The 15,262-nt window shown below is 37.5% G+C and overlaps 1 protein-coding gene across 1 annotated transcript in view; it reads left to right on the plus strand.

Moving 5' to 3' along the window:
* LOC107551574 (bifunctional heparan sulfate N-deacetylase/N-sulfotransferase 4-like) overlaps positions 1–15,262 on the plus strand; it is a 67,717-nt gene that overhangs the window by 44,168 nt on the left and 8,287 nt on the right. The window contains exons 7-12 of the mRNA XM_016233218.1: positions 6,903–7,085; positions 9,239–9,335; positions 9,920–10,043; positions 11,284–11,458; positions 12,278–12,448; positions 12,548–12,657. Of these exons, the coding sequence (XP_016088704.1) occupies positions 6,903–7,085; positions 9,239–9,335; positions 9,920–10,043; positions 11,284–11,458; positions 12,278–12,448; positions 12,548–12,657 (860 nt within the window). The remainder of the gene's footprint in view (positions 1–6,902; positions 7,086–9,238; positions 9,336–9,919; positions 10,044–11,283; positions 11,459–12,277; positions 12,449–12,547; positions 12,658–15,262) is intronic.

Consider the following 15,262-nt stretch of genomic DNA (forward strand, 5'->3'; position numbering starts at 1 on the left):
TATATATATATGTATATATATATAGCCTAACATAATGGACCATATGATGTTTACGTTTCTGTGACAACAGGTTTACAAACACTTATTATTGGAAATCTAGTGAAATGTTGTAATCAACTGTTCACAAAAATCTGGGAAACCTTGTGAATGTGAAAATAAACTATAACTAGTGCACATAATGCACATTAAACTCAAAGGGCATGCAGAGATGAAGTTTACAGTGAAAATTTTACATGTGTAAATAGCAGTTCATGAGCTGTTCACGTGTAAAGGAACACAATGCCTCGCATCACACTGGAACACAATGCAACAGTCTATACACTTAATTAAATTGCAGCCTTTAGTATTTAATATGCACACTAAGCCATATCACAATTTTGATTTTAGTTTGATTGACATGCTTTGCCAAAGCTATGATGCAAAATGCAATGTTAACTTTTATGTTATTATGAGAAGTGTAAATATATTTTGGGTTTATCATGAAACTGTGGCAGGACCGATTAGACTGTGGCAGGTCATGAGTCTAGGTAAATTCATTGGAAAATAATTCTTAAAGGGGTAATGAAATGTGTTTGAGGTTTAAAGTAAAAAAAAACATTATTTTCCACATACTGTACATTATTGTTTCTCCTCTATGCCCCGCCTTTTTGAAACGCGTCAATTTTTACAGAACTCATCGGTCTGAAAAAGCGAGGTGTGCTGTGATTGGCCAGCTATCTAGTGCGTTGTGATTGGCCAAATACCTCAAGCGTGTGACGGAAATGTTACGCCCCTCACCATACTGTGATGGCGTGTCCCGGCCGGAGCGACGATACAAAAACATTAAAACCCATTACAAATGAGGCATTTGTTGCATCCAGTGGGGACATAATTACTGATTATAATGACTTATACTGTCTTTTTACGCGTTGCGTTGCATTGCATCGTGCCGCGTAAACATAAATCCCTGTCTGCATTTGTGATCAGAGAAATGATAAACAACAAGTGCTACTCCACACTGCCCAAAACTCGCGTTTGAATCATCAGTGGCAAATGATAAAAGAAAATGTACTTACGTGAGTCAGAACTGCCGGCATTTTTGTCTCACGTTACTCTCCCAGGATCAGTAAATAGTCCTCCATAAAATGTGCCGGCGATCCACAGCACTAAGTTGATGTATTCCCTCAGCGACCAGCACGGATCAGCTCCAGGCATGACTAAGCGGATATCGTCCTCTTTTGGAAGACCAAGCAAAGTAGTTTCGCTTTCACAACGAAAAACACAGCGGCCTAGCGTGAGTGAAAGCCCGGCTTAGCGTGAGCTGAAGCCGGGCAAGAGTGAGCTGAGGCAACGGGGTCGAGAACGGCGGTCCCAGCGAAGGAGCGGTGAAAACGGTGAAAGCCGATCCGGCGATCCACAGCACTAAGTTGATGTATTCCCTCAGCGACCAGCACGGATCAGCTCCAGGCATGACGAAGCGGATATCGTCCTCTTTTGGAAGACCAAGCAAAGTAGTTTCGCTTTCACAATGAAACACACAGCGTCTTCAGGACATGGTGGCAGCGGCAACAATACTACAGTGAGAATAAAAGTTACGCCTTCTTTCTTTGCGTGAAGATTTTGGCTGCGTTATGCAAATCTTCCCACATAGTGATGTAGATATGTGGGGGCGTGTTCGAACGAGCCGTTTTAGGTAGGTGTGGCTGACTCTTAACTTTTATAAAGAATATCTCTTTGGATTTGAGACTTTAGTCTTTGCAAATTTATATATCTTCTTTATGCACCAAGAGCATGTAACACTCCAAAGAGAAAGGAAAAAATGAAATCGCATCATATGACCACTTTAAGATATATTCTTTTTTCCCAGGAAAAATACCACAGTTTTGAACAACATAAGGGTGATGATTTTTTATTTTAACTGTTCCTTTAAGAACAACACAACAAGTTCAGCTAAAATAATTATGTATGTTGATGTCAACTTTCAATTATCCTGATAATGGATGGTCATAGAACAGCAGCACTGAGAGAGAGACTATAAGCGGAACTAAGCAGTTTGTACAGGAAATGGAAGGGTGTCAAATCAGAGAAAAAGAGAGAGGGAATATGTGTTTGTTTGTGTCTAAGCAAGGGAGAGAAAGCATAAAGGACAGAAAGAGAGGAATGACGCTTGAGGACAAAATTTTCCAGCTGGACTCTCCTGTTAAATGAGCTGATGGTGTGTGTGTGTGTGTGTGTGTGTGTGTGTGATTCTGAGTCTTATTAAGTTATGCTAGCTTAGGGAAAGTTAGAGAATGATACAAACAACAAAATGGTTGTTCAGCACCACTAGTTTTTGAATCTATATTAAAATATGTCAATACATTTAGCCGTAAATGGAACAGCTGTAGAATAGCATCAGAATATACAAACATGAAATTCTACCCCTCTTGCATTGCTGAATTGTCCAACCTTTATGCAGAAATGCAAAATCACAATTTTTGAAGAACTGTACTGGACTGCGAAGCTTTTAATCATTAAAAAATTATGGCAAATCATTATAAGAGTCGAAGTCTTTTGAACCCATGAAGTGAATAAATTTTTTTTAATGAAACTGGTTGATCTACTTCAAAAAGGGCCATATTTTAACGATCTAAGCGCATGGTCTGAAGCGCATGGCGCAATTGCGCTTATGGTGTGTCCGAATCCACTTTTGCTAGTTTAAGGACGGGAAAAATGGTCGACGTGCCGGGCGCATGGTCTAAAAGAGTTGTCCCTATTCTCTTAATGAGTAATGGGTGTGTTTTGGGCGTAACGTGCCATAAAAAAAATCAGTCTCATCTTCCATTCCCTTTAAAAGCCAGTTGTGCTCGCGCCATGGCGGATTCACTATTTACATGGTGGAATTTACAAGCGGAAAAACTGAACGCATCTCTAGTGAGGGAACGGATCTGCTTGTGCGCGTAATTCTGATACATGCAAAGACTATCCATTATGACATGTAGGCATTTTTATTTTATTTTAATTTTATATTTATGTGCACAATAATAATCTTTTACATTTTAATCGTTTAATTTTTTGTTTAAAAAAAATTTTGTGTGCTGCTGCGCATCCCTGTGTGTGTAATAAGCAAAGTGCTTGCGCCAGACTTTAGACCAGGTTTTTGTTGGTCAAAGGCTATTTTGAGGCAACTGAAATAGACTGCGCCTTTACAAAATAAAAAAAGAATGCAGTTCATAACCCTTTATAAAGTATTAGGACAAGGAATGCAGATGGTTTCGTGACAGAGGTGAAGAGGAAGAGAATGATGTGTAGAAGGTGAGGTCCCACCTGTTGGGAGGAGGTGACGGCACTCTTCAGGGTCTCTAGCTCAGATCTGCTGGACATGAGCTCGGCTTGTAGAGCTTGAAGCTGCTCTAACTGAGCCTTCTCCTACTCATGCACATACAGGAGGATAGGGACGTGTAAGACAAGCAAACTACGGATTATGTGGGCAGAGGGAGTGTGTGTGTGTGTGTGTGTGTGTGTGTGTGTGTGTGTGTGTGTGTGTGTGTGTGTGTGTGTGTGTGTGTGTGTGTGTGTGTGTGTAAATGCCATGGTCAGGCCAAGTCATTATAAGTACATGTGATAATCATGTAGCACCAATCTGAACAAGTAGGTCAGGATTAATAATACACAGAACAGAAAATCAAGTTGGATTTTGCAGGTGTACTGTATATGTAGACTAGACTAGACTAGAATAGAATGGAATATACATTTATACTGATAAAACTGCAGTATGATACAACATTAAAACTGGTTAATTAATATTGAGATGGACTCGAACCAGCAACTAGTTTTTCTAGTCAAATTGATTGTTGCCTATAGAGGAATGGAGAAAAGTATGACTTTTCCTGCTCTTACGCTGTGTCTGGGTTTGTGTTTGTTTGTTAATTTGATTGTCCAAGGGCACAAGCTGTATGTTACAACTTAGCCTGGTTACTGAGTATTTGTGTGTTGCACCATTAAACTTATATTTATTGCAGGCAATTAACCAGCTGTTGGTGGATCAAAATTTCCCACAGACAGATAAAATCGTGGCCAGAATTGTATAGCATGAATCTGGCTTTAACTGAAACGTAATCCCAAATATAAAGTAATTATCCCAGAAGTAACGGTAGGAATAAAATTATCAATATAATAAAAAGATAATTAAAAGATTATAATATAATTTTATAATTATATAATATAATAATATAATTATTAATAATATGTGATCGTAATAAATTAATAGATAAATTAAAAAAATTAAAAAATATATTGTTTATTTTATTAGTTTTTAAATGTATTGCCACTTACTAATTTTAGATGGAGTTGTTTAATATTTGTTATATACATATATAAATATACTATTATTTTTTTACATTTTATTAGTTTTTATTACTTATTGCCACTTATTAATTTTAGATTAAGTTGATTTAAATTTATTAATAATTTATGCATTGTATTTCCTGTTCTTCTGTTTAAACACTATGGAAATTAAATTTTGCTGCCACTGACTGTCAACATAAGACAAAATAAGTTTGAAACATCAGTTACAACAAGATGTTTGTTGAATTAATGAATGTAAACATCCAGTTAAGTGACTTCACATTACAGAAAGCTTAAGTCTTGCTTTAAGAACAAATGATGCAAGCAAACTGTAGTTACAATAATTAGTAGTTATTATGCCCCTTGTGTGAACTTCACATTCCAATTTAAGTAACCTTTCTAAAAACGCTAGCCTGTAATGCTCATAGTCACAATGAAAGGTGAGCAGTGGTAATTGGAGGCTCTCATCCTTGTTTGTGTGTGTGTGTGTGTGTGTGTGTGTGTGTGTGTGTGTGTGTGTGTGTGTGTGTGTGTGTGTGTGTGTGTGTGTGTTAAACATCCAGTTAAGTGACTTCACATTACAGAAAGCTTAAGTCTTGCTTTAAGAACAAATGATGCAAGCAAACTGTAGTTACAATAATTAGTAGTTATTATGCCCCTTGTGTGAACTTCACATTCCAATTTAAGTAACCTTTCTAAAAACGCTAGCCTGTAATGCTCATAGTCACAATGAAAGGTGAGCAGTGGGAATTGGAGGCTCTCATCCTTGTTTGTGTGTGTGTGTGTGTGTGTGTGTGTGTGTGTGTGCGTGCGCTGGTTAAATTTTCATGTCTTTTCCAGGCTGGTGATTTATAATTCTGTCAGGTACTGAACATCTTCCAGAAGGAACATCTGTTTGGAACCCTTTAGATCCTCTCGCTCTGTGTTTGTGTGTGCATGTTCAATAGGTAGTCCGAATTTAGCTGTTAAAATGGTGGCTTGTGCTGGCATTCTCAAGTGTGTGTTGGACAAGCAGGATAGATGCCTTTGGACCTGAGATCCTTTAAGGACGCTTTTTTTCACTTTTTGCTTGTTCTCTTTCTTTGCACTGGCTGCTAGCGTGAGGTAAAATGAATCATACGACCTATGGCTGTGTGTATGTGTAGGGGTTGTTGGATTCTGGTGTCTATTTTACAAAGCTTATGTGTGTGTTTGTTATTGATTGCTGAAAGCGCAGCATAAATCATATCTTGATCAGTCTGTTTGTGGTACAGCAGAACTTGTTCAGTGGTCAGATTGATGTTGTACATATGGGAAAAGCCCGTGTTCTTATGTGTGTGGAGCGAAGGAGAACATTCACCACAATCCCACCAAAATACTTTATAATGCTTGACATCTTTTTAATATCACGGGTCCCATTCGTTTCCCTGTGAGGGTTAAATTGAATTTGGTGGCTGCGAGTGTGTACGCTAGAGTGTGTGTGTTACACCAGTCCGGCATAAAGCATGCCAGTGTGACAGAAGCTGCTAAACTTGTCTCATTATCCCATAAATATTCCCCACCCTGCTCACGGTCACCTAGCATCCCATCCATCAATCAAAGCCTGCTGCCATTTCCGTGCCTCCAACACATCCACGGCAGCCTTCTGAGGGAGCAGCACTTAGGCCCTGATACAGAGTCCATTACACGCTCCAACCAGATCCTGGCTGATTATAAAACACTTTTAGTCTACAGGAGACAGTGTGTTCTAATGAATCATTGTCTTCTCTTTTACCTTCAATTTAATAAACAGTTATATAATATAGCAGATCTTATTTCTAGATAAATGGAAGAGTTATATGGAAAATGAATTGATGTCAGTGGTAAAGTTCTGCTAAAACGTGTGGATGCGTAGTTGGCTGTACAGCTTGTGCAGCTTCTGACTGACTTCTGCTGCCTTTTGCTGGTTCATGTACCTGTGTGTTTATTAAACATAATTTTTTGTTTAACAACCATTACTAATATTGATTTTCTGCTTGCATCTCCACAGACACTGTCCGCGAGTGACCTTACTCTAGTGGATTACATCAGAATTACAGCTCCACTCCACATGAAGTGGACGCATCCGCTGGGCTTACCTCATATGAAAGACCGCTGATCGGCCTGCTGTAATTGAATGTGCCCCAGGGGTGCTCTGAACCGCCCCATAAAGGGCCAGACGCAGGAAATCAGCACACCCCAGTGCAGTGTATAGGGTTGCTAAGCGACTTTTAGCCTTGATCAAAGACTGCCACCAAACCAAATGATCAACATCTGCTGGGACATTTACGATGCATTTTGACAAATGAAATCATGCACACATGCAACTAACACACGTTTATGGACAAATGTGGGTTATTTCTCTCTCGCCGAAAGCTTTTATGAGAAAAGGTGTTAGTATAATGGAAGAGCAAAGGTTTAAAACCTGAACATTAATATGCACAATACTGCGACCTACAGGAAACACTGGGGTGTTACAACTAAGGTCATCACATTCACTTATTTCAGTATATTAGCGGAAATGTTATAATAGCAGAGGCTGCTGTTTACTGATGATGAATGAATGAAAACTCAATTTCTCTTTTTCTTCCTCTCTGTAGATCAGTATATTTATGACTCATCTTTCCAACTATGGGAACGACCGCTTGGGCTTGTATACGTTCACTAATCTGGCTAACTTCCTGAAATGCTGGACCAACCTGAGGCTGCACACACTTCCTCCCCTGCAGCTCGCACACAAGTACTTCACACTCTTCCCAGAACAGAGACACCCACTATGGCAGGTCAGTCATTTGAACCATATCCTCAAACTATTTTCATTAACATTTAATCAATATGAAATAAATCCATTCATGGTGAACATAAGTCACTACATTTCAAAACAGTTAAAAACAGTTCCCAACCTATTTATTTTATTTTATTTAATTCTATGGATTCAAGTTAATAATTTGAGGCTTATTTTATGATTACTTTTAAAATGACAGCCTCTTTTACCTTACATAAAATGTCCTCAAGAAATTATCACAGGTAAAAGCAATTCTGTGCAAACTGACATAAAAAGCCCACTCTCTGTGACCTGTAGGCCTTGTAAATGTTGTACATCAAGCACTCCATGTGTCTAAAGTGAATGTTGACCAATGAAAAGCCACCAGAAAATGAAAAGATGCACTTTACAACTTCTCACAGGGACAACACTTGAATTTATGGGGGTTTTGCACAATTGTAGCTTATTTTTGTTTGGTTGCTCCAATTATGTTTTATATTGAAAAGATGCAGCATATAGGTGTTAAAGCTTTGCTAGTACAGTTTACATAATACAGGGCTCCAGACTTACATTTGAGAGCAGTGGCACCAGCGCCACTAAGTTCTACAGATGGTGGCGACAGGAGCAGATTTGGTAGCTCTGGGGGTGGTGTGTGGGAGTATTAAAATATAGATAATTTAATCATAAAATTACATTATTTTGCATTAATAAGTGCAGTTACTAATAACATTACATGTTCATTTTTTGGTTATTTTTCTTTTGTTTATACAGATTTGACAGTAAAGCATTAACCTTGAATTAAGATGCATACAAAATTTACTTTTATTAACAACAGTAACAGGTGCAAAATAAATTTTTTATATAGAAAATGTATATTCTACTCTTATTAAATGTACCATTATTCTTCTAGTATATGGAACTGACCAACTTCAGTGATTATGTGTGATTTAGTCACAAATTGAAGAAAAGTTTGTTTTTCAAGTCACTTCATACACAAAAAAAGTGTAAAATTCTGACAAAATCTGATTTCTTGATGATTTTATAGTTTATAATAGTGATTTTATCATTTCAAAATAAAGAAAAAAAAGTAGAAATGAATGACTAATAAGCAAATAAGTGCTCCTCTGCTGCCGTCTACTGGTTATAATTGTGATTTGATGTAATTTTAAAATTTTACATAAGTGTTTGTTTACCACAAAGTATATTTTGGTCATCCCATTAAAAATAACATTCAAACTGGATCATTTTAAAGCTTTAAAGTGCTGGAAATAGTTGTGTGAAATGCTTGAAAGTCATAAAAAAATTGCTTGAATTTCTCTCTCAAAAGGTTGTACAAACCCACTGATGAATGATGTAATGCATTCGACTATTTATACCACAACACCATGGTTACAGTTAGCATTACCGCTTCTGGTTTCCTGACGTATGTCAGCGCTGTTTATAACAGAGAATTATGTGCAGAATTTGAATGATTCTCACTAGATCTCGCAGCAACCTTATCATTGTGCGGCGAAATTCAAACGCTTCTCACTGGATCTCGCTGTGCTGTAACAGTGACGCGAAATCAACTTTGGCTCCCGAATAAAGCTGTTCTGAGCTCGGGCAAGTTTGTTTTTGCGTTGCGGTCCGAGCTGATAAACGGTAGCATGGATTAGTTTCTCTTTAGTTTCGTTTGCCGTTTGATTTTTCTCAAATGCAACAGAAATGCCAGTGCTTATGAGTTGGTGGTCGCACCACCAACTCAACTCAGTGCGAATGCTCACAAAAATTAGTCGCACCGGCAGAAAAAATGGTCTCAAAATGCGACCTTTCGGTCATTGTCTGGAGCCCTGATAATAGTTATTGGACTAAAAAAGATTTTAGGGGATTTTTGTATTGTTCTGTTTTCGACATAAATTTCTCATCGTGTGCAAATTGATGACACATGCAAATGTCTGCAGTAAAAATTACTTTAAACACATACTGTATGTCCTGAAAACAAATACCATCTGAATAGGGCTCTAGAATATCTATTAATATCTGTCGTATGAAATCTGAAAGATGATCTCCATATACTGTAGGCGTCAAGCTGCAGACCTTGTCTCGTCCACTGTCTCCGTGCTTCTGTTAACAGATCCTGTATTAATTTGATAGAACTTTACACCTGATCTCATTTACGATGTTGTTCTTCAGAACCCATGCGATGATAAACGGCATAAGGACATCTGGTCCAAAGAGAAGACCTGCGACAGGCTGCCCAAGTTCATGGTGGTCGGGCCTCAGAAAACAGGTAATTCTGTTCTTCCGTTACGAGAGCATGTTTCTTCCGCCTTTCCTTTTGCAGGGCTTCAAAGCCACGTGTGTGTGCGTGCGTATCTCCTCGCTTCGCTGTTCCCCTTGATCCTGCTTCATGTCTCACCTTGTGTCGCTGGAAATGATGAAAGTGCAACCACGGGCATTCAGCTCTAGAGGAGAACAATACAGACACATCCCTAGAGGGCTGGGGAGGTAGAACAAGGGAAAAGACAGAGCGCTGTTTTGGGGCTGTAAGATTTTGATTGGTGTCAAGACACTGTCTTGTTAAACAGTTCTCCTCTCTGCACTCATCTTCTTTCCTGCTGTATCACAAACTCGCAATACACACAGAAAAAAAAATCCATAAGGTAAATGGTGTATTGATCCCATGTCTCTTAGTTTCTCGGTCTGTGGGCTGAATCTCCAGGCCTAAAATGTTTCTCTTCAGCGCTATCAGCTGCACATATAATTTCATCATTAGCAGGGGAAGGGCTCGTTGATTTACCTCCTTCTTCCTTTCTCTCCTGCCCTCCTCCTTTCTCCCTTCATCTATTTCTTTCTCTCTCTCTCTCTCACCAGGCACGACAGCGCTCTACCTCTTCCTGATCATGCATCCCTTCATCTCCAGCAACTTTCCCAGTGTGAAAACATTCGAGGAAGTTCAGTTTTTCAACACCAACAACTACCACAAAGGCATCGACTGGTGGGTGTGAAGTGTTCTCCTGTGCACCAGACACATTTGTGCGTGGGTTTCACTTGTTGAAATGTTTTTGGAGGAATATACAATGGGTATGACATCACGTAAGTGGTTAAGGCGTAGCTCATTAATATTAAATAGGTCAAGCCCAAATAATTCAACATGATCTTCCACTGTTTTGGTAAATACTCTATGTATTGTATTGATCTGGAAGACAGATCTGGACTATTGTTTCTTTTCCTAGTCAAAAGTTTAATATAAACAATATTATTACAAATTGAAATGTTTAAAAATAATTTAAATATCTCTTTCTGCCTGAATTGCTATTCTCAAGTTCTTATTACACAGTCATTTGTAGGAGCAGTTATTCTCAGATTTAAGTGCTTAAATATGTTTGTAGCATATTTTTGTGGCGAAAATGTAATTTCTTCATCTGCTACTGTCAATTTTAGGGTTTTATAGGTCAGTTGATAAATTATTATTATATTATAAATTGTTTGTCTAGTCTTAATGTCTTGTGGCAACCTGATAATTACAAGAAGTTTATTAATTATTAATATTTTGAATTTGTAATAGACCAAATTAAATCATATACAGTAGTGCTACCTACACATGCAGAAAATTATATCATAGGGGGAAAAAATGTATATCTCTTAAAATAATTTGATAGTTTAAAAAAAGATATACATTTTACTTTGAAAAATATGTGCTTTTTTTTTTTTTAAATAATAAAAGTGTACACTAACATGTACAGAGCCATACACATGGCATGCCATGAATTACAGATTCACTTCCATGATTTATTAATTCATGGACACATTTAATTAATTTGTTCCTTTATTTTAGGTGAAATGTGGCCACACTTTACTAATTTGTTCCCTTGAGGAACAAATTAGTACAACATGGCCATGATTTATGTAAAACTAGGGAACAAATTAATAAGTTTAAGGAACAAATTCTTAATTTGTGGACACAATATGTTGTGCAGGGCTCCATACACAAGGTGTAAGGGAAATGTTTTATGTGATGGTTAAACTAGATTTTTTTAAAGATCTTCCCTTTTTTTATCTTGGATAGTCTTATTTGTCATTGACCTAGATATATTCCTGCCGCAAGCACTTTACATAAAGTGGTGAGGACAGAATCTTCCATGGCAAAATGTCCCACTGTAAATGACACCTATGCTTGTGTGTGCATTTGTCTTTGTGTAAGTTTTCTCTAACTTGATACACCTCTCTTCTCAAAGGTACATGGAGTTCTTTCCAGTACCCTCTAATGTCAGCACAGATTTCCTGTTTGAGAAGAGCGCAAATTACTTTCCTTCTGAGGAGACGCCCAAACGAGCCGCTGCTCTCTTGCCTAAAGCCAAAATCCTTACTCTGCTGATCAACCCTTCAGACAGGGCATACAGCTGGTACCAGGTATGACACATACCAATCACAAAGCAAAGACTAGTAGAATTGCCCATTTAGAGTTGTGTGGATGACTGAAAGAGACTGCTGTACAGCAAAAAAAAAAAAAAGAAGGTTAATGCCTTTGACCATGTTGACATGCACAAGAGTTTTCCAATATTAATTAGGATTAATTCATATTTTGATTATGTACACTACTCTTCAATTTTATTGTATTTTAAGAAAAAAAATCAATTTAGCATCTGAAGGGAGCTCAAAAAATAACTCTACAGATACACATTACTCTTTCTGACCTATAGAGGGCAGTGTGTTTGATATTTTCTTACACCTTTACTACATATTTTCACTGTTTTAGTGCAAAGTAGTATATACACAGCTTAAATACATGAAATCACAAATGTATTTTGTGTATGCGTGTCGGTGTGCTTGGTGGATTTCCGTAGGAAGCAAGCGCGCACATGTTCATGTGTGATACTGTGGAGAGATTGAATATGTGTATGTGGGAGTGAGAACATCACTGGGTGTAAACGCAAGTTTGTGTGAGGCAGAAATCTCATCAACAGCATGCACAGGAGGGCACAGCATGAAGCTGCTACCGCACACCACAAGAACATGAAAAGAAAGATTTTTTGAGCTCATCTAATGTATTAAAAGAACATTATTCCAGATTAAATACAATTGCAGCCCTGTACATTATCTTGCTTCTTACATGGCTACTTAACAAATAATACATGCGGAGTTGAGCTTGTTTTATAATCATTTATAATAATATTTCAATCACTGTGCAGTTGGTTTTGGTTTGTAAAATAGTTTTAATTTCACTGGCAGCATCAGAGGGCTCATGAAGACCCGGCAGCATTGCAGTTCAGTTTCTACGAGGTTATTTCAGCAGACCAGCTCGCTCCACCTGAGCTGCACTCTCTCCAGAACCGCTGTCTCGTACCTGGACTCTACGCCACACACCTGGAGAGATGGCTCACATACTACCCTCCAAACCAGGTAACCAATCTGGACCAACTCTTGCTGATTTCAGTATTTTTACAGTACATTTTCTGAATCGTGTACTTCCTGTCTGTCTCTCTCTCTCTTTTCCTGTAGCTGATGATTATTGATGGACAGCAGCTGAGGAATGACCCAGCTAAAGTGATGGACGAGCTTCAGAAATTTCTGGGTGTCACTCCCTATTACAACTACTCCCAGGCACTCACGTAAGGGTCACACACACATGAACATTTTATATCAAGTGGGCACCTCCCAAATTTGCATAATTGCAGTTATTCTATAATGTCCAATAATTCAATGATAAAATAACTTATCCCATACTTTATGGATGTAATCTTAATTATGTAAAGACATTTCAGCCACTGGCCTGCAGTCCTCCTCTGGTGTGTGCATTAATATTTCAGTGAATGATGTTGTTTCACTAATTGGTGACATTTTGCTGGTGAATTTGTTGAAAATGAATGAAACGGTTATAATATCAAATTCAATAAATGTTAAGCACAAAATGTATTTAATAAATTGCATGCATTAACTTTGACAGCTCTACAAATAATACGTTTCTCGAATGCAGCTGTGTGATGTACAGTCAAACCAAAATTTATTCAGACACCTTCAACATTTCTCACATTATATCACAGTTTATTCGCTATAGTTTAGAAAATGGTAATAAAATATGACAAGAACTCAGAATTAAACTGTCAGAACAAATTCATCTTGATAATGTCAGATAACATTTATTGAAAGGTATGTAATGGATTACAATCAACCAAAAATTATTCAGCTGTTAAATTTAAATACACAATTAGATGATATCAGTTTAGGTCAACCGATTTCCAAGCAATGCTTGATTTTGTTCAGTCTGTGATGTAAAAAGTTTTCATTAGCAATTAAAGAAAAAACACTTAAGCAAAACATGGTCAGGTCAAAGTGTCTGAATAATTTTTGATCCCAAATTTTACTGGTAGTCCACTATATGAAGAATTTTTGGGTATAATATGTCACAGTTCGATACACATTACTCTTTCTGACCTATAGAGGGCAGTGTGTTTGATATTTTCTTTCACCTTTACTACATATTTTCACTGTTTTAGTGCAAAGTAGTATATACACAGCTTAAATACATGAAATCACAAATGTATTTTGTGTATGCGTGTCGGTGTGCTTGGTGGATTTCCGTAGGAAGCAAGCGCGCACATGTTCATGTGTGATACTGTGGAGAGATTGAATATGTGTATGTGGGAGTGAGAACATCACTGGGTGTAAACGCAAGTTTGTGTGAGGCAGAAATCTCATCAACAGCATGCACAGGAGGGCACAGCATGAAGCTGCTACCGCACACCACAAGAACATGAAAAGAAAGATTTTTTGAGCTCATCTAATGTATTAAAAGAACATTATTCCAGATTAAATACAATTGCAGCCCTGTACATTATCTTGCTTCTTACATGGCTACTTAACAAATAATACATGCGGAGTTGAGCTTGTTTTATAATCATTTATAATAATATTTCAATCACTGTGCAGTTGGTTTTGGTTTGTAAAATAGTTTTAATTTCACTGGCAGCATCAGAGGGCTCATGAAGACCCGGCAGCATTGCAGTTCAGTTTCTACGAGGTTATTTCAGCAGACCAGCTTGCTCCACCTGAGCTGCACTCTCTCCAGAACCGCTGTCTCGTACCTGGACTCTACGCCACACACCTGGAGAGATGGCTCACATACTACCCTCCAAACCAATCTGGACCTCTGGACCAACTCTTGCTGATTTCAGTATTTTTACAGTACATTTTCTGAATCGTGTAGTTCCTGTCTGTCTCTTTTCCTGTTTTCCTGTAGCTGATGATTATTGATGGACAGCAGCTGAGGAATGACCCAGCTAAAGTGATGGACGAGCTTCAGAAATTTCTGGGTGTCACTCCCTATTACAACTACTCCCAGGCACTCACGTAAGGGTCACACACACATGAACATTTTATATCAAGTGGGCACCTCCCAAATTTGCATAATTGCAGTTATTCTATAATGTCCAATAATTCAATGATAAAATAACTTATCCCATACTTTATGGATGTAATCTTAATTATGTAAAGACATTTCAGCCACTGGCCTGCAGTCCTCCTCTGGTGTGTGCATTAATATTTCAGTGAATGATGTTGTTTCACTAATTGGTGACATTTTGCTGGTGAATTTGTTGAAAATGAATGAAACGGTTATAATATCAAATTCAATAAATGTTAAGCACAAAATGTATTTAATAAATTGCATGCATTAACTTTGACAGCTCTACAAATAATACGTTTCTCGAATGCAGCTGTGTGATGTACAGTCAAACCAAAATTTATTCAGACACCTTCAACATTTCTCACATTATATCACAGTTTATTCGCTATAGTTTAGAAAATGGTAATAAAATATGACAAGAACTCAGAATTAAACTGTCAGAACAAATTCATCTTGATAATGTCAGATAACATTTATTGAAAGGTATGTAATGGATTACAATCAACCAAAAATTATTCAGCTGTTAAATTTAAATACACAATTAGATGATATCAGTTTAGGTCAACCGATTTCCAAGCAATGCTTGATTTTGTTCAGTCTGTGATGTAAAAAGTTTTCATTAGCAATTAAAGAAAAAACACTTAAGCAAAACATGGTCAGGTCAAAGTGTCTGAATAATTTTTGATCCCAAATTTTACTGGTAGTCCACTATATGAAGAATTTTTGGGTATAATATGTCACAGTTCACTTTATTTTGCTATCCTCACTTACATTTATGTACTATAGTGTCCTGCCCCCACTAGTAAAAAATA

Source organism: Sinocyclocheilus grahami, unplaced genomic scaffold (genome assembly GCF_001515645.1).
Source record: "Sinocyclocheilus grahami isolate Dianchi unplaced genomic scaffold, SAMN03320097.WGS_v1.1 scaffold427.1, whole genome shotgun sequence".
NCBI lineage: Eukaryota > Metazoa > Chordata > Actinopteri > Cypriniformes > Cyprinidae > Sinocyclocheilus > Sinocyclocheilus grahami.